At 38.5% G+C, this 21,671-nt stretch overlaps 1 protein-coding gene across 1 annotated transcript in view; it reads right to left on the bottom strand.

Annotated features, from left to right (window-relative positions):
- CTNNA3 (catenin alpha 3) overlaps positions 1 to 21,671 on the bottom strand; it is a 1,660,471-nt gene that overhangs the window by 1,486,932 nt on the left and 151,868 nt on the right. The window contains exon 4 of the mRNA XM_081238023.1: positions 11,863 to 12,029. Within this exon, the coding sequence (XP_081094149.1) occupies positions 11,863 to 12,029 (167 nt within the window). The remainder of the gene's footprint in view (positions 1 to 11,862; positions 12,030 to 21,671) is intronic.

Raw genomic sequence — 21,671 nt, 5'->3', positions numbered from 1 at the left:
GCCCGGAGGGAGTCCGGGGAAAGGGTCTGGAGCTGCCGAAGAGGCAACAGACTTTTTTCCCTTTTGTTTCCTGGTGCGCGAGGAGAGGGCATTAAGAGGGCTGCTTGGGGAAGCGCCGGAGACAGGCGCGAGCCGCGGCTAAAGGTGCGGACCCCGGAGACGGGCGTGGGACGCTGGGGCTGCTGCTGCTGCCGCCGCCGCGGGGCCTGTGTGCGAGCGCGGGTCACTGTACGCCCCGCCTTCCGGGGGGCCTGTGCACCCCGCCACTGCCGGGGTCCCGGAACCCGGGGACGGCTTTCCCGGGAAAGCGCACGGAGCGCCTCGGTCTGGTGCAACGTCACGCCGGCCTCTGCCGCCACTGGCCCGCCCCACACTGCGCGCCCCACCTCCCCTCTGCCTGGGTGAGCCAGAGCCCCCGCATCAGCGGCTCCTTTAAACCCGTCCTGTCTGAGCGAAGAACGGATGCCCTCCGGCGACCTACGCGCAGAGGCGGGGCCAGGTCCAAGGCTGAGACCCGGGATCTGTGAGAGCAGAGAAGAGACAGGGAAATCTCCCTGTGCAGCCTCGGAGGCAGCGGATTAAAGCTCCACGGTCCACTTGATGTGCCCTGCGTCTGTGGAGTGCATGAATGGACAGCGAATCATCCCAAAGAGAGGAAGTGGACTTTGAGGACAAGATTTAAGACTTTCCCCCCTTTTCCTCTTTTTACAACGAATTATCCCAAATTAAGGAGGTGCACTTAGCAAGATTTCAGACTTCTCACCCTTTTCCTCTTTTTACAACGAAGTATCCCAAATTGAGGAGGTGGACTTGGAGAGCAAGATTTTTGATTTTTCCCCCTGCTCTCTTTTTGTGAATGTGTATGTGTATTCTTCTGTGTAAGATTCTCTCTGTATAGCTTTGCTTCCACCATATGTCCCAGGGTTCTATCTGTCCGTATTTTTTTCAGTAATTACTTTTTAATTTTAATAACGCTACTATAATTCATACTTTATTCTATTTTACTTTACCTGCTCTTTCTTTTTTTCCTACCTTCCCTTCCTCCCTCCCTCCCTCCGCCCCTCCTTTCCTTCTTTCTCTCTTTCTTTCCTTCCTCCTTCCCTCCCTCCCTTCTTCCTTTCACTCTTTCTTTTTCTTTCCTTCCTCCCTCCCTCCCTCCCTCCTGTCTTTCTTTCCTTCCTCTCTCCCTCCCACCCCTCTTCCTTTCACTTTCATTTTCTTTCCTTCCTCCCTCCCTCGCACCCCTCTTCCTTTCACTTTTTCTTTCCTTCCTCCCTCCCTCCCTCCTTTCTTTCTTTCTTTCATGCCTTCCTCCCTCCCTCCCTCCCTTCTTCCATTCACTCTTCCTTTTTCTTTCATTCCTCCCTCTCTCCCTCCTTTCTTTCATTCTTTCCATCCTTCCTCCCTCCCTCCCTCCTTTCTTTCTTTCTTCCTTCCTTCCTTTCGTTCCTTCTTCCTTTCTTTCTCTCTCTCTCTTTCTTTCTTCTACTAATTCTTTCTTTCTACTTTTTCTCCCTTTTATTCTGACCCGCGTAGATGAAAGGCTCTTGGTGCTGCAGCCAGGAGTCAGTGCTGTGCCTCTGAAGTGGGAGAGCCAACTTCAGGACACGGGTCCACAAGAGACCTCCCAGCTCCACATAATATCAAGCAGCGAAAATCTCCCACAGATCTCCATCTCAACACCAGCACCCAGCTTCAGTCAACGACCAGAAAACTACAGTGCTGGTCACCCTATGCCAAGCAACTAGCAAGGCAGGAACACAACCCCACCCATTAACAGAGAGGCTGCCTAAAAACATAATAAGGCGACAGGCACCCCAAAACACACCACCAGACGTGGACCTGTCCACCAGAAAGACAAGATCGAGCCTCAACCACCAGAACACAGGCTCTACTCCCCCCCACCAGGAAGCCTACAAAACCTACTGAAACAACCTTAGCCACTGGGGACAGACACCAAAAACAACAGGAACTACGAATCTGCAGCCTGCAAAAAGGAGACCCCAAACACAGTAACATAAGCAAAATGAGAAGACAGAAAAACACACAGCAGGTGAAGGAGCAAGATAAAAACATAACAGACCTAACAAATGAAGAGGTAATAGGCAGTCTACCTGAAAAAGAATTCAGAATAATGATAGTAAAGATGATCCAAGATTCTATTTCCAAGATCCAAAATCTTGGAAATAGAATAGACAAAATGCAAGAAACAGTTAACAAGGACCTAGAAGAACTAAAGATGAATCAAGCATCAATTAAAAACACAATAAATGAAATGAAAAATACTCTAAATGGGATCAATAGCAGAATAACTGAGACAGAAGAACGGATAAGTGAGGTGGAAGATAAAATAGTGGAAATAACTGATGCAGAGCAAAATAAAGAGAAAAGAATGAAAAGAAAAGAGGACAGTCTCAGAGACCTCTGGGAAAACATTAAATGCACCAACATTTGAATTGTAGGGGTTCCAGAAGAAGAAGAGAAAAAGAAAGGGACTGAGAAAATATTTGAAGAGATTATAGTTGAAAATTTCCCCATTATGGGAAAGGAAATAGTTAATCAAGTCCAGGAGGCACAGAGAGTCCCATACAGAATAAATCCAAGGAGAAATACACCAAGACACATATTAATCAAACTGTCAAAAATTAAACACAAAGAAATCATATTAAAAGCAGCAAGGCAAAAACAACAAATAACACACAAGGGAATCCCCATCAGGTTAACAGCTGATCTCTCAGCAGAAACCCTACAAGCCAGAAGGGAGTGGCAGGACATAATTGAAGTGATGAAGGAGAGAAACCTGCAACCAAGATTACTTTACCCAGCAAGGATCTCATTCAGTTTTGATGGAGAAATTAAAACCTTTACAGACAAGCAAAAGCTGAGAGAGTTCAGCACCACCAAACCAGCTTTACAACAAATGCTAAAGGAACTTCTCTAGGCAAGAAACACAACAGAAGGAATATACCTACAATAACGAACCCAAAGCAATTAAGGAAATGGGAATAGGAACATACATATCAATAATTACCTTAAATGTAAATGGATTAAATGCTCCCACCAAAAGACACAGATTGGCTGAATGGATACAAAAACAAGACCCATATATATGCTGTCTACAAGAGACCCACTTCAGACCTAGAGACACATACAGATTGAAAGTAAGGGGATGGAAAAAGGTATTGCATGCAAATGGAAATCAAAAGAAAGCTGGAGTAGCAATTCTTATATCAGACAAAATAGACTTTAAAATAAAGACTATTAGAAGAGACAAAGAAGGACACTACATAATGATCAAGAGATTGATCCAAGAAGAAGATATAACAATTGTAAATATTTATGCACCCAACATAGGAGCACCTCAATACATAAGGCAAATACTAACAGCCATAAAAGGAGAAATCGACAGTAACACACTCATAGTAGGGGACTTTAACACCCCACTTTCACCAATGGACAGATCATCCAAAATGAAAATAAATAAGGAAACACAAGCTTTAAATGATACATTAAACAAGATGGACTTAATTGATATTTATAGGACATTCCATCCAAAAACAACAGAATACACATTTTTCTCAAGTGCTCATGGAACATTCTCCAGGATAGATCATATCTTGGGTCACAAATCAAGCCTCGGTAATTTTAAGAAAATTGAAATTGTATCAAGTATCTTTTCCGACCACAAAGCTATGAGACTAGACATCAATTACAGGAAAAGATCTGTAAAAAATACAAACACATGGAGGCTAAACAATACACTACTCAATAACAAAGTGATCACTGAAGAAATCAAAGAGGAAATTTAAAAATACCTAGAAACACATGACAATGGAGACACGATGACCCATAACCTAGGGAAGCAGCAAAAGCAGTCCTAAGGGGGAAGTTTATAGCAGTACAATCCCACCTTAAAAAACAGGAAACATCTCGAGCAAACAACCTGACCCTGCACCTAAAGCAATTAGAGAAAGAAGAACAAAAAACCCCCAAAGCTAGCAGAAGGAAAGAAATCATAAAGATCAGATCAGAAATAAATGAAAAAGAAATGAAGGAAACGATAGCAAAGATCAATAAAACTAAAAGCTGGTTCTTTGAGAAGATAAACAAAATAGACAAACCATTAGCCAGACTCATCAACAAAAAAAAGGGAGAAGACTCAAATCAATAGAATTAGAAATGAAAAAGGAGAAGTAACAACTGACACTGCAGAAATACAAAAGATCATGAGAGATTACTACAAGCAACTCTATGCCAATAAAATGGACAACCTGGAAGAAATGGACAAATTCTTAGAAATGCACAACCTGCCAAGACTGAATCAGGAAGAAATAGAAAATATGAATAGACCAATCATAAGCACTGAAATTGAAACTGTGATTAAAAATCTTCCAACACACAAAAGCCCAGGACCAGATGGCTTCACAGGCGAATTCTATCAAACATTTAGAGAAGAGCTAACACCCATCCTTCTCAAACTCTTCCAAACAATTTCAGAGGAAGGAACACTCCCAAACTCATTGTATGAGGCCACCATCACCTTGATACCAAAACCAGGCAAGGATGTCACAAAGAAAGAAAACTACAGGCCAATATCACTGATGAACATAGATGCAAAAATCCTCAACAAAATCCTAGCAAACAGAATCCAACAGCACATTAAAAGGATCATACACCATGATCAAGTGGGGTTTATTCCAGGAATGCAAGGATTCTTCAATATACGCAAATCAATCAATGTGATACACCATATTAACAAGTTGAAGGAGAAAAACCATATGATCATCTCAATAGATGCAGAGAAAGCTTTCGACAAAATTCAACACCCATTTATGATAAAAACACTGCAGAAAGTAGGCATAGAGGGAACTTTCCTCAACATCATAAAGGACATATATGACAAACCCACAGCCAACATTGTCCTCAATGGTGAAAAACTGAAACCATTTCCACTAAGATCAGGAACAAGACAAGGCTGCCCACTCTCACCACTCTTATTCAACTTAGTCTTCGAAGTTTTAGCCACGGCAATCAGAGAAGAAAAGGAAATAAAGGAATCCACATCGGAAAAGAAGAAGTAAAGCTGTCACTGTTTGCAGATGACATGATACTATACATAGAGAATCCTAAAGATGCTACCAGAAAACTAGTAGAGCTAATCAATGAATTTAGTAAAATAGCAGGATACAAAATTAATGCACAGAAATCTCTGGCATTCCTGTACACTAATGATGAAAAATCTGAAAATGAAATCAAGAAAACACTCCCATTTACCATTACAACAAAAAGAATAAAATATCTAGGAATAAACCTACCTAAGGAGACAAAAGACCTGTATGCAGAAAATTATAAGACACTGATGAAAGAAATTAAAGATGATACAAATAGATGGAGAGATATACCATGCTCCTGGATTGGAAGAATCAATATTGTGAAAATGACTCTACTACCCAAAGCAATCTACAGATTCAATGCAATCCCTATCAAACTACCACTGGCATTTTTCACAGAACTAGAACAAAAAATTTCAAAATTTGTTTGGAAAAACAAAAGACCCCGAAGAGCCAAAGCAATCTTGAGAACGAAAAACGGAGCTGTAGGAATCAGGCTCCCTGACTTCAGACTATACTACAAAGCTACAGTAATCAAGACAGTGTGGTACTGGCACAAAAACAGAAAGATAGATCAATGGAACAGGATAGAAAGCCCAGAGATAAACCCACACACATATGGTCAACTTATCTTTGATAAAGGAGACAAGAATATACAGTGGAGAAAGGACAGCCTCTTCAATAAGTGGTGCTGGGAAAACTGGACAGGGACATGTAAAAGTATGAGATTAGATCATTCCCTAACACCATACACAAAAATAAGCTCAAAATGGATTAAAGACTTAAATGTAAGGCCAGAAATTATCAAACTCTTAGAGGAAAACCTAGGCAGAACACTCTATGACATAAATCACAGCAAGATCCTTTTGGACCCACCTCCTAGAGAAATGGAAATAAAAACAAAGATAAACAAATGGGACCTAATGAAACTTCAAAGTTTTTGCACAGCAAAGGAAACCATAAACAAGACCAAAAGACAACCCTCAGAATGGGAGAATATATTTGCAAATGAAGCAACTGACAAAGGATTAATCTCCAAAATTTATAAACAGCTCATGCAGCTCAATAGCAAAAAAACAAACAACCCAATCCAAAAATGGGCAGAAGACTTAAATAGGCATTTCTCCAAAGAAGATATACAGACTGCCAACAAACACATGAAAGAATGCTCAACATCATTAATCATTAGAGAAATGCAAATCAAAACTACAATGAGATATCATCTCACACCAGTCAGAATGGCCATCATCAAGAAATCTCGAAACAATATATGCTGGAGAGGGTGTGGAGAAAAGGAAACATCTTGCACTGCTGGTGGGAATGTGAATTGGTACAGCCACTATGGAGAACAGTATGGAGGTTCCTTAAAAAACTACAAATAGAACTACCATATGATCCAGCAATCCCACTACTAGGCATATACCCTGAGAAAACCATAATTCAAAAAGAGACATGTACCAAAATGTTCATTGCAGCTCTATTCACAATAGCCCGGAGCTGGAAACAACCTAAGTGTCCATCATCGGATGAATGGATAAAGAAGATGTGGCACATATATACAATGGAATATTACTCAGCCATAAAAAGAAACGAAACTGAGCTATTTGTAATGAGGTGGATAGACCTAGAGTCTGTCCTACAGAGTGAAATAAGTCAGAAAGAGAAAGACAAATACCGTATGCTAACACATATATATGGAATTTAAAAAAAAAATGTCATGAAGAACCTAGGGGTTAAACGGGAATAAAGACACAGACCTACTTGAGAATGGACTTGAGGATATGGGGAGGGGGAAGGGTAAGCTGTGACAAAGCAAAAGAGAGGCATGGACATATATACACTACCAAACGAAAGGTAGATAGATAGTGGGAAGCAGCCGCAGAGCACAGGGAGATCAGCTCGGTGCTTTGTGACTGCCTTGAGGGGTGGGATGGGGAAGGTGGGAGGGAGGGAGATGCATGAGGGAAGGGATGTGGGAACAGATGTATATGTATGATTGATTCACTTTGTTATAAAGCAGAAACTAATAAAAAAATAAAAGAAAATAAAAAAGAAGATAAAATGCAATGAATATAAATATAACATCACCCTTTACATTTAAAAAATAAAACTAGTATCAGAGGAGGAAGATCTAGATTAAAAGTAGTCTGAGTTCAGAGACTTGGAGGTTTTTATTGCTCACAAAATCAGTAAGAACCAACAGAATGACAAGGCTATCATAATAGGTAAGATAATACTGGACATTAATCAGGGAGGTATCTGTCCAAGTATAATATGGAATGTTCACATGAAAGCATTTGTTTTTATTTCAAGATGTTTTGATTTCAACATTTTATGGCAGTTACCTATCTAGAATATGCATAGGAAAGGATTTACAGAGATGATTTGGGGGATTTTGGATTCTTATATTAGCAAATTAGTAAGCCACAATTCAACCCTCTGCTAAAGAAAACTAACAAAATTTGATGAAATGTAAAATACTTCATGTTAAAAACATCAAAGAGCTAACAAAACACTGTGGAATTTCCTGATATAAGCTCCAGAAGAGGTAACATTTAATATACAAAGATAGCCATTCACATGAGAAGACAAGACACCATGCGCATAATAAAATGACAGCAGCACAAGCAGACACCCAGGGAGTCCGGACACTGAAGTTTTCAAACTTAAACCATAAAACAAATCTGCTTACAGTGTTAAACTACATCAAAAACCTTAAAAGCTTTTGCACAGCGAAGGAAACCATAAACAAGACCAAAAGACAACCCTCAGAATGGGAGAAAATATTTGCAAATGAAGCAACTGACAAAGGATTAATCTCCAAGATTTACAAGCAGCTCATGCAGCTCAATAACAAAAAAACAAACAACCCAATCCAAAAATGGGCAGAAGACCTAAATAGACATTTCTCCAAAGAAGGTATACAGATTGCCAACAAACACATGAAAGGATGCTCAACATCACTAATCATTAGAGAAATGCAAATCAAAACTACAATGAGGTATCACCTCACACCAGTCAGAATGGCCATCATCAAAAAATCTACAAAAAATAAATGCTGGAGAGGGTATGGAGAAAAGGGAACCCTCTTGCATTGTTGGTGGGAATGTAAATTTATACAGCCACTATGGAGAACAGTATGGAGGTTCCTTAAAAAACTAAAAATAGAACTTCCATACGACCCAGCATTCCCACTATTGGGCATATACCCTGAGAAAACCATAATTCAAAAAGAGCCATGTACCACAATGTTCATTGCAGCTCTATTTACAATAGCCAGGACATGGAAGCAACCTAAGTGTCCATCGACAGATGAATGGGTAAAGAAGATGTGGCACATATATACAATGGAATATTACTCAGCCATAAAAAGAAACGAAACTGAGTTATTTGTAGTGAGGTGGATGGACCTAGAGTCTGTCATACAGAGTGAAATAAGTCAGAAAGAGAAAAACAAATACCATATGCTAACACATATATATGGGATCTAAAAAAAAAAAGAAAAATGGTTCTGAAGAACCTAGGTGCAGGACAGGAATAAAGACGCAGACGTAGAGAATGGACTTGAGGACACGGGGAGGGGCAAGTGTAAGCTCAGACAAAGTGAGAGAGTGGCATGGACATATATACACTACCAAATGTAAAATGGATAGCTAGTGGGAAGCAGCTGCATGGCACAGGGAGATCAGATCGGTGCTTTGTGACCACCTAGAGAGATGGAATAAGGACGATGGGAGGGAGACGCAAGAGGGAGGAGATATGGGGATATATGTATATGTATAGTTGATTCACTTCGTTATAAAGCAGAAACTAACACACCATTGTAAAGCAATTATACTCCAATAAAGATGTTAAAAAAAAAAAAGACTGAAACAAGATCATACAAGACATGGAAATTCTAGAGTATCCAGAGTAGTCTGAAACTGTCATATAAGGAATGTTCAAAGGTCAAGAAATTTTTAGCTTAAATAAGAGAAGACATATGTAAGTCCTAAGAGTAACCATCAGTTACTTGAAAAATGCATTTTCCTATTGCCTTGATTCTGTGTTTCTCCAGAAAGTAAACTAGAAGCAGTGAATGGAAATAGCAGGGACGCAGCTTTAAGCTCAGTTTGAGAAAAGTGTGTTCAGCAATTAGAATTATCCACTATCTGCTTCACTGTCTCACAGAATTGAGATTGCTATCACAGTAAGTGATCGCACATATTGTTAGACAGTTGTGTGTATCGCATATTGTAGGAGTGTCTATCTACTTCAGTAAGATACTAGAGTAGAAGGGCACTGAAGTTTCTCCACTACGATTTTTTCATTCTAAGTAGAAATTTAATAGAACCATAAACATTAAAAATATTCTAAGCCACTATATTCCAATGTATGGTCTGAGAATGTTCCAGGATTAGTAGATTATAGAAGAGTTCTTGGGTCAAGAAATTTGGGAAACTCTGGGTTAAGCAAAGTTAATCAAGTTTCTTTGCTTCAATATTTCTCACCAACTTTAATGCTAATGTGCATCAAAAACATTCAAAGGGAATTTCAGTGTGCAGCATTGACCATAATAAAAACTTTTTTTCATGTTGCATATTTATAAGACAGGTTCTGCAGAATACTTTTAGGGGAATATTGGGCTAAATAATTCTAATCTTAATCTCCAAAAAATTTTTTCAATTTGCCTTCATTCTATGTGAAACCTTGAAAGAATTTAGTTTAATAATACAATTCAAATATAAATTTTTATAAGGATGAAACAATAAAAAACTATCACAATTTACCACAAAGGTCTTCCCTTTTTCATAGGTGAAATATCAGTGTTGTATTACAAATACTTATAAGTGATTTAAATGATCTAGCCCAAGTTCAGGCTCTGATGAGGAACCAATATATGTGGGAAAGAATAGCTAGAATTAATAATGCCTCCTCCCCCTGACATACCTAAATTCCCTTAACAATCTGTTATAGGCCCATGAACTTGTCTAAACATTTCTGAAAGCTCTTTATAGTAAAAGCTGTTCTAACCCCTGGGGTAGTAAGTTCCAAAAGTTGTTTTTATCCTATCACCTTGAGCAAGCTTCTTAAATTCGATGTGCCTCAGGTTTTTTTTTTTTTTTTCATCTATAAAATAGGAATCGTAATCACTCGGCTGTTGTGAGGTTGAATTAAAGGAGATAATCCCTCACATTTCTTGGCCCATTATAAAAATTCAATAACTATTAAGTATAATTTTTATTGCAAAAACAGTACTTTGATTTTTTTGATCTACAATTACCTCCTGCTTCATCTGAATGATATGTGCATTACCTAGCACTGTGCCTAGTAGTTAGTGCCACTCAATTGAAAAGGTAGTGAAGGTGCTTGTGGTCTTATATATATACAGTTACCTCCTAATTGATTATAAAGGCAGTAATTTTCACCTTACCAAAGCCTTTCATTCTGCCTATCCCAACAAATCTATAGTTAAAACATAGGAAATACTGGGTCATCGGAACTAGGAATTACCTGGCATTTAATCTTTCATGGTCTCTTCTGGTTATAGCATTTATTAGTGTCTATATTCACATATAAAAATGAATCTCAGAAATGTTCAGGGATTTGTTTAAGGTATCCAACAAGCCAGTAGCCAAGTAACAAAAACATTGTTCAAAAATCTATTGGTAGATAGTTGCTAGTGATGAGAACTAATCCCTTTCCTGAAAAGCTACTTAAACAACAGCTACAGTAAAAAGGTGCCAAATTGCCTTTTTGCAGTAATAAAACTATCAAAAGAAAAGGAATCTGAAAGTATAAAGGAAAGGTCACTCTACTTTAGGGTTAAAACAAACATTAGTAAGTAAGAGAAAGATTTTTTAAAAAGGTTTAGCTTAGCAATTAGAGAAAATGATTTTGACAAGAAGGTCAATCAGACAAGGTCATCATTTGCCTAATAACGTAGTGATACTACAGTCATCAAGCGCCTTTATGAAAATGCAGATGTATTTATGAATAGAAAAGCAAGGGTCCTATTTAAAGTAGGAGAAAGAGCAGTGACTCCAAAGGGTTCTTTGCAACCTTTTCATCTAGACACTATTAATGACTTGGTCAAACTAAATAAATTAAGAAAGTGAAAAAGGCTGAAATAAAAGTCTCCTTCTACTAAGCTTCTGCTAAATGGTTTTGTCTAACAAAATAAAACAAACAAGATATCTTGCTGCCTTTGTAGTCTCTCCTAGTTAAAATATATTCTTTACTCTTATTAAATCCACTTATACATTTTCATAATGGATTACTACAGACAACACAGACTACCTGCAAACATGCACTGTTTATCTTAGATCAAGAGGAGCTGGCAAAGTAGTTTTCATATACAAACTAGGATAAGCTTCCACATGCCTTAAGCTTTAAAGTTTCTCATTCTCAAATTATTTATATTTACATATTTGTTTTCTATATTATCTATATAATTGTTACTATATATTTATTTATATATTTATATAGGGCATAATAATTTAAATGGTCAAAAGCCTAGAACTTTCTCCTAGCCATTTCCTTATCAGTAAGTCATCTTCTGTTTTTCAGTCTCCCACTGGCTTTAAGACTAACTTCTGGCTTCATTCTTGTCAAGTATGCATTAGTTTCACAACCCAATCCAGTCATCTTCTGATGGGTGACATTAAGAAATGTGAGTGAGGCCGGGATGCGCTTGGATTGATGCCAGGTTCAGAAAATGGAATTATAAGTGAGAACAATGCCAAGGTAAACTAAGCCATCTTTTACTTACAGCTGACACGTGCTGCAAGAGACACATGACATCAATCATATCTGCGAGGATAAGGAGTCTGGTAACTGCAGCCAACAAGGCACGGGCAGCTTGAACCACAGCCTCCCTTTTGGGGAGATAACAGGGATCATCTGCAAATCTCTCAGCTGATACTTTCAGAGCTTCACCTGAAACACATAATCCCAAATAAATTATACTTTAATTTCACTTGTGCCTGTTGCAGCATTTATCATCCAACCTAATTCCAAGTACATTCCATGACTAAGGATAATATTAAAATACTGTCACTTGGCACTAGAACATTGTCTCTTAATAAACAATGCAGTTTCAAACTGACATTTGTTTTTGATAAACGCTCTGGAGTTTAAGAAGCGGGATACCATTTTCCCACAAGAAAATTGTGCTCAATTGACTAGCAGCATCTAATAAAACTGCTGTCAACTTCTGCATTTGCTGAATCTCATTTGCTGTGAAAGGTTTCATTACTAAGACTTCAATCGGAAACAATCTTGTTTATAAAAATAAGGTAAATCTTCACTGAGTTACTTTCAAATTCAATGGATGCTAGAAAAGAGCTAGCCTTTAAGACAGTAAGACAGCAGATCTCTGATAAAAGTTTAACATAGGCAGATTTATTCTAAACTGTCAATATAATGAACAAACTATACCCTACACTTAGTCACAGAAATAATCTTTCATAGTACTTGTTACAGAAATATAGTCACAATTTTTAAGGTTTTTTTCATTTAAAATGTTTTATTATAAAAGTAACAGGTACTCATTTATTTTCCAAAGTTCACAGTTCAGAAAGGTATAAAATGACAAGCAAAAGTCCCTATTTACCCCACTCCAGTAACATAATTGTTAAAGATTTACCACATCCATTATTTTTTAAATTTTTCAATTTAAACTTACTTTTATTATGAAAACAATATGTGACTCATTACTTTTAAATAATTCACCATACTAAAGAGTATAGAGTGCAATTTTTTTTGTCTCCATACTAATCCCAAAAACATCCATTAACTTCTTGTATATCTATCTAGAAATTTTTTATGAATGTATGTATTATGTGGGGGCATATGTATACATGTACACTTATAAATTCATATTATGTTTTATTAGCATATTCACATATATTCATATACATTCATATATTTGAAAGATTTTATGTCAAGAGAAAACATAGATAGGTATTATATGTTATAAAAGGAACATATAGAAGATATAGATTCTTCTCACAAACAGTATTATACTAAAAACTTTCTACAATTTGTTCTTTTCACTTATCAACTTATTTTCTTTTCACATTGGGATACAGATGACCACGAGGCAATAGAGCAAAGAACTTAACAGTGTGGGCAGGAGCCACTTAGCCTCTTTATGTTTCATTTTTCTCCACTGTAAATGGAGCTAATAATAATACCTACAATTTTTATGAAGATTAAATGAGAGCAGTGGTTGGAACTTAGTTAAAGACTTAATTAGCTGGTATTGTCATTCTTTTTAATGCTTTAATAAAGTTACTTTTTATTGATATACTACAACTTATTTTACCAGGCCCCCCTTTTTTTAGTAAGTTCTTTTTCCAGTATGTTGAGAAATAATTGGCATACATCACTGTATAAGTTTAAGGCATACAGCATGATGGTTTAATTTATACATATTGTGAAGTAATTATCACAGTAGGTTCAGCTAACATTCATCATCTCATACAGATACAATAAAAAGAAAAGAGGAGAATTGAGAAGATGGTCGAAGAGTGAAACGCGATCACCTTCCTCCCCACAGATACATCAGAAATACACCTACACGTGGAACTGCTCCTATAGAACACCCACTGAACTCTGGCAGAAGACCTCAAACCTCCCAAAAGGCAAGAAACTCCCCACGTACCTGGGTAGGGCAAAAGGAAAAAGAACAAACAGAGACAGAAGGATAGGGACGGGACCTGCACCTCTGGGAGGGAGCCGTGAAGGAGGAAAGGTTGCCACACACTAGGAAGGCCCTTCGCGGGTGGAGACTGCAGGTGGCGGAGGGGGAAGCTTCAGAGCCACGGAGGAGAGCACAGCAACAGGGGTGCGGAGGGCAAAGCGGATCGGTGCCGACCAGCACTCACCAGCCCGAGAGGCTTGTCTGCTCCCCCGCCGGGGCGGGTGGGGCCTGGGAGCTGATGCTCCGGCTTAGGTCGGATCGCAGGCAGAGGACGGGGGTTGGCGGTGTGAACACAGCCTGAAAGGGGCTAGTGCGCCACGGCTAGCCTGGAGGGAGTCCGGGAAAAAGTCTCGAGCTGCCGAAGAGGCAAGAGACTTTTTCTTCCCTCTTTGTTTCCTGGTGCGCGAGGAGAGGGGATTAACAGTGCCGCTTAAAGGAGCTCCAGAGACAGGCGCGAGTCACGGCTATCAGCGCGGACCCCAGAGACGGGCATGAGACGCTAAGGCTGCCGCTGCAGCTACCAAGAAGGCTGTGTGCAAGCACAGGTCATGATCCACACCTCCCCTCCTGGGAGCCTGTGCAGGCCGCCACTGCCAAGGTCCCGTGATCCAGGGACAACTTCCCCGGGAGAACGCACGGTGTGCCTCAGGCTGGTGCAACGTCACGCCAGCCTCTGCCACCAGAGGCTCACTCCGCACTCCGTACCCCTCCCTCCCCGCGGCCTGAGTGAGCCAGAGCCCCCTAGTCAGCTGCTCCTTTAAACCCTCCTGTCTGGGCAGAAACAGACACCTTCAAGCGACCTACACGCAGAGGCGGGGCCAAATCCAAAGCTGAACCCCGGGAGATGTTCTAACAAAGAAGAGAAAGGGAAATTTCTCCCAAAAGCCTCAGAAGCAGCGTATTAAAACGCCACAAAAAACTTGATGTACCTTGCATCTGTGGAATACCTGAATAGAAAACAAGTCATCCCAAATTGAGGAGGTGGACTTTGGGAGCAAGATATAGTATTTTTTCCCCTTTTCCTCTTTTTGTGAGTGTGTATATGTATGCTTCTGGGTGAGATTTTGTCTGTATAGCTTAGCTTTCACCATTTGTCCGAGGGTTCTGTCCGTCCGTATTTTTTTCTTTTTTTTTTCCTTAAAAAATTTTTTTTCTTAATAATTATTTTTTATTTTAATAACTTTATTTTATCTTACTTTATTTTATTTTATTCTCTTTCTTGCTTTCTATTTTTTCTCCCTTTTATTCTGAGCCGTGTGGATGAAAGGCTTTTGGTGCTCCAGCCAGTAGTCCATGCTGTGCCTCTGAGTTGGGAGAGCCAAGTTCAGGACACTGGTCCACAAGAGACCTCCCAGATCCATGTAATATCAAATGGCGAAACTCTCCCAGAGATCTCCATCTCAACACCAAGACCCAGCTGCACTCAACGACCAGCAAGCTACACTGCTGGACACCCTAGGCCAAAAAACTATCAAATCAGGAACACAGCCCCTTCCATTAGCAGAGAGTCTGCCTAAAATCATAATAAGGCCACAGACACCCCAAAACACACCACCAGACGTGGACCTGCCCACCAGGAAAGACAAGATACAGCCTCATCCACCAGAACAAGGCACTAGTCCCCTCCACTGGACACCTACACAACCCACTGAGCCAACCTTAGCCACTGGGGACAAACACCAAAAACAATGGGAACTATGAACCTGCAGATTGCAAAAAGGAGACCCCAAATACAGTAAGATAAGCAAAATGAGAAGACAGAAAAACACACAGCAGATGAAGGAGCAAGGTAAAAACCCAAGAGACCTAAAAAATGAAGAGGAGATAGTCAGTCTACCTGAAAAAGAATTCAGAATAATGATAGTAAAGATGATCCAAAATCTTGGAAAGAGAATAAATACAAGAAACATTTAAAAAGAACATAAAAGAACTAAAGAGGAAACAAGCAATAATGAACAACACAATAAATGAAATTAAAACTACTCTATAAGAGATAAATAGCAGAATAACTGAGGCAGAAGAACGGATAAGTGACCTGGGAGATAAAATAGTGGAAATAACTACTGCAGAGCAGAATAAAGAAAAAAGAATGAAAAGAACAGAGGACAGTCTCACAGACCTCTGGGACAACATGAAACGCACGAACATTCAAATTATAGGGGTCGCAGAAGTAGAAAAGAAAAAGAAAGGGACTGAGAAAATATTGGAAGAGATTAGAGATGAAAAGTTCCCTAATATGGGAAAGGAAATAGTTAATCAAGTCCAGGAAGCACAGAGTGTCCCATACAGGATAAATCCAAGGAGAAACAGGCCAAGACACATATTAATCAAACTATCAAAAATTAAATACAAAGAAAACATATTAAAAGCAGCAAGGAAAAAACAACAAATAACACACAAGGGAATCCCCATAAGGTTAACAGTTGATCTTTCAGCAGAAACTCTGCAAACCAGAAGGGAGTGGCAGGACATATTTAAAGTGATGAAGGAGAAAACCCTACAACCAATATTACTCTACCCAGCAAGGATCTCATTCAGATTTGATGGAGAAATTAAAACCTTTACAGACAAGCAAAAGCTGAGAGAGCTCAGCACCACCAAACCAGCTTTACAACAAATGCTAAAGGAACTTCTCTAGGTAAGACACACAAGAGAAGGAAAAGACCTATGATAACAAACCCAAAACAATTAAGAAAATGGTAATAGGAACATACATATCGATAATTACCTTAAATGGAAATGGATTAAATGCTCCCACCAAAAGACACAGACTGGCTGAATGGATACAAAAACAAGACCCATATATATGCTGTCTACAAGAGACCCACTTCAGACCTAGGGACACATACAGACTGAAAGTGAGGGGATGGAAAAAGATATTCCATGAAAATGGAAATCAAAAGAAAGCTGGAGTAGCAATTCTCATATCAGAAAAAATAGACTTTAAAATAAAGACTATTATTACAAGAGACAAAGAAGGACACTACATAATGATCAAGGGATTGATCCAAGAAGAAGATATAACAATTGTAAATATTTATGCACCCAACATAGGAGCATCTCAATATATAAGGCAAATGCTAACAGCCATAAAAGGGGAAATCGACAGTAACACAATCATAGTAGGGGACTTTAACACCCCACTTTCACCAATGCACAGATCATCCAAAATGAAAATAAATAAGGAAACACAAACCTTAAATGATACATTAAACAAGATGGACTTAATTGATATTTATAGGACATTCCATCCAAAAACAACAGAATACACATTTTTATCAAGTGCTTATGGAATATTCTCCAGGATAGATCATCTCTTGGGTCACAAATCAAGCCTTGGTAAATTTAAGAATATTGAAATCGTATCAAGTATCTTTTCTGACAACAGCGCTGAGACTAGATATCAATTACAGGAAAAGATCTGTAAAAAATACAAACACATGGAGGCTAAACAATTCACTACTTAATAACCAAGTGACCTCTGAAGAAATCAACAAGGAAATCAAAAAAATACCTAGAGGACTTCCCTGGTGGCGCAGTGGTTGAGAATCTGCCTGCTAATGCAGGGGACAAGGGTTCAAGCCCTGGTCTGGGAGGATCCCACATGCCACGGAGCAACTAGGCCCGTGAGCCACAACTACTGAGCCTGCACATCTGGAGCCTAAGCTCCGCAACAAGAGAGGCCATGATAGTGAGAGGCCTGCGCACCACCATGAAGAGTGGCCCCTGCTCGCCACAACTAGAGAAAGCCCTCACACAGAAACGAAGACCCAACACAGCAAAAATAAATAAATAAATTACTAAAAAAATATACCTAGAAACAAATGACAATGGAGACACAACGACCCAAAACCTATGTGATGCAGCAAAAGCAGTTCTAACAAGGAAGTTTATAGCAATACAATCCTACCTTAAGAAACAGGAAACATCTCAAATAAACCACCTAACCTTGCAGCTAAAGCAATTAGGGAAAGAAGAACAAACAAAAAAAAAACCCAAAGTTAGCAGAAGGAAAGAAATCATAAAGATCAGATCAGAAAGAAATGAAAAAGAAATGAAGGAAATGATAGCAAACATCAATAACACTAAAAGCTGGTCTTTGAGGAGATAAACAAAATTGATAAACCATTAGCCAGACTCATCAAACAAAAAAGGGAGAAGACTCAAATCAATAGAATTAGAAATGAAAACGGAGAAGTAACAACTGTCACTTCAGAAATACAAAGGATCATGAGAGATTACTATAAGCAACTCTATGCCAATAAAATGGACAACCTGGAAGAAATGGACAAATTCTTACAAATGCACAGCCTGCCGAGGCGGAACCAGGAAGAAACAGAAAATATGAACAGACCAATCACAAGCACTGAAATTGAAACTGTGATAAAAAATCTTCCAACAAACAAAAGCCCAGGACCAGATGACTTCACAGGCGAATTCTATCAAACATCGAGAAGAGTTAACACCTTTCCTTCTCAAACTCTTCCAAAATATAGCAGAGGGAGGAACACCCCCAGACTCATTCTACGAGGCCACCATCACCCGGATACCAAAACCAGACAAAGCAGTCACAAAAGAAAGAAAACTACAGACCAATATCACTGATGAACATAGATGCAATAATTCTCAACAAAATACTAGCAAACAGAATCCAACAGCACATTAAAAGGATCATACACCATGATCAAGTGGGGTTTATTCCAGGAATGCAAGGATTCTTCAATATATGCATATCAATATATTGCATATCAATATATTGCAACATATTGCATAACCGTGATACACCATATTAACAAATTGAAGGAGAAAAACCATATGATCATCTCAATAGATGCAGAAAAAGCTTTCGACAAAATTCAACACCCATTTATGATAAAAACCCTGCAGAAAGTAGGCATAGAAGGAACTCTCCTCAACATAATAAAGTCCATATATGACAAACCCACAGCCAACATCGTCCTCAGTGGTGAAAAACTGAAAGCATTTCCACTAATATCAAGAACAAGACAAGGTTGCCCATTCTCACCACTCTTATTCAACATAGTTTTGGAAGTTTTAGCCATAGCAATCAGAGAAGAAAAAGAAATAAAAGGAATCCAAATCGGAAAAAAAGAAGTAAAGCTGTCACTGTTTGCAGATGACATGATACTATACATAGAGAATCCTAAGGATGCTACCACAAAACTACTAGAGCTAATCAATGAATTTGGTAAAGTAGCAGAATACAACATTAATGCACAGAAATCTCTGGCATTCCTATACACTACTGATGAAAAATCTGAAAGGGAAATTAAGTAAACACTCCCATTTACCATTGCAACAAAAAGAGGAAAATATCTAGGAATAAACCTACCTAAGGAGACAGAAGACCTGTATGCAGAAAATTATAAGACACTGATGAAAGAAATTAAAGATGATACAAATAGATGGAGAGATATACCATGTTCTTGGATTGGAAGAATCAACATTGTGAAAATGACTATACTATCCAAAGCAATCTACCGATTCAATGCAATCCCTATCAAACTACCAAGGGCATTTTTCACAGAACTAGAACAAAAAATTTCACAATTTGTATGGAAACAGAAAAGACCCCAAATAGCCAAAGCAATCTTGAGAACGAAAAACGGAGCTGGAGGAATCAGACTCCCTGACTTCAGACTATACTACAAAGCTACAGTAATGAAGACAGTATGGTACTGGCACAAAACCAGAAATATAGATCAATGGAACAGCATAGAAAGCCCAGAGATAAACCCATGCACATATGGTCAACTTATCTTTGATAAAGGAGTCAAAAATATACAGTGGAGAAAAGACAGCCTCTTCAATAAGTGTTGCTGGGAAAACTGGACAGGTACATGTAAAAGTATGAAATTAGAACACTCCCTAACACCATACACAAAAATAAACTCAAAATGGATTAAAGACCTAAATGTAAGACCAGACACTATCAAACTCTTAGAGGAAAACATAGGCAGAACACTCTATGACATAAATCACAGCAAGATCCTTTTTGACCTACCTCCTAGAGAAATGGAAATAAAAACAAAAATAAACAAATGGGACCTAATGAAACTTCAAAGCTTTTGCACAGCAAAGGAAACCATAAACAAGACCAAAAGACAACCCTCAGAATGGGAGAAAATATTTGCAAATGAAGCAACTGACAAAGGATTAATCTCCAAGATTTACAAGCAGCTCATGCAGCTCAATAACAAAAAAATCAAACAACCCAATCCAAAAATGGGCAGAAGACATAAATAGACATTTCTCCAAAGAAGATATACAGATTGCCAACAAACACATGAAAGAATGCTCAACATCATTAATCATTAGAGAAATGCAAATCAAAACTACAATGAGGTATCACCTCACACCAGTCAGAATGGCCATCATCAAAAAATCTACAAAAAATAAATGCTGGAGATGGTGTGGAGAAAAGGGAACCCTCTTGCATTGTTGGTGGGAATATAAATTGATACAGCCACTATGGAGAACAGTATGGAGGTTTCTTTAAAAACTACAAATAGAACTACCATACGACCCAGTAATCCCACTACTGGGCATATACCCTGAGAAAACCATAATTCAAAAAGAGTCATGTACCAAAATGTTCATTGCAGCTCTATTTACAATAGCCAGGACATGGATGCAACCGAAGTGTCCATTGACAGATGCATGGATAAAGAAGATGTGGCACATATATACAATGGAATATTACTCAGCCATAAAAAGGAATGAAACTGAGTTATTTGTAGTGAGGTGGATGGACCTCGAGTCTGTCATACAGAGTGAAGTAAGTCAGAAAGAGAGAAAGAAATACCATATGCTAACACATATATTTGGAATCTTAGGGGAAAAAAAGGTCCTGAAGAATCTACAAACAAGACAGGAATAAAGACACAGACCTACTAGAGAATGGACTTGAGGATACGGGGAGGGGGAAGGGTAAGCTGTGACAAACTGAGAGAGTGGCATGGACATATATACACTACCAAACGTAAAATAGATAGCTAGTGGGAAGCAGCCGCATAGTACAGGGAGATATGTTTGGTGGTTTGTGACCTCCTAGAGGGGTGGGATATGGAGGGTGGGAGGGAGGGAGACGCAAGAGGGAAGAGATATGGGAACATATGTATATGTATAACTGATTCATTTTGTTATAAAGCAGAAACTAACACACCATTGTAAGGCAATTATACTCCAATAAAGATGTTAAAAAATAAAAAATAAAATAAATTACATTATATAAGGACATTAAAAAGAAAAGAGAAGAAAAGGGGAAAAAAGAAAAAAATGTTCTTTGTGATGAGAATTCTTAGGATTTACTATCTTATCAATTCTATACATCATACAGCAGTGTTAACTATAGTCATCATATTGTACATTACAACCCTACTACTTATTTATATTATAACTCAAAATTTGTATATTTTAACCACATTTATCTGTCCCCCTACCCCCACCCTCCACATCTGGTAACTGCATGTCTGATCTCTTTTTCTATAAATTTGTTCTTGTTTTAGTTTTTGTTTTTCATATTCCACACGTAAGTGAAATCATACAGTATTTGTCTTCCTTTGTCTGACTTATTTCATTTAGCATAATGCCTTCAAGGTCCATCCATGTTGTCTCAAATGGTAGGATTTTCTCATTTTTGATGGATGAATAATACTCCATTATATATATACCACAGCTTCTTTATCCATTCATCCATCAGTGGACACTTAGTTTGTTTCCATGTCTTGGCTACTGTAAATAACACTTCTATGAACACAGAGATACAGATACCTTTTTGATTTAGTGGGTTTTTTGCTTTAGATATATTACCAGAAGTGGAATTATTGGATCACATAGTAATTCTATTTTTA

Source organism: Mesoplodon bidens (genome assembly GCF_964165515.1).
Source record: "Mesoplodon bidens genome assembly, chromosome: 1".
NCBI lineage: Eukaryota > Metazoa > Chordata > Mammalia > Artiodactyla > Ziphiidae > Mesoplodon > Mesoplodon bidens.
Note: the sequence above shows the minus strand (reverse complement) of the source record. Positions and strands in the feature narration are given on the sequence as shown.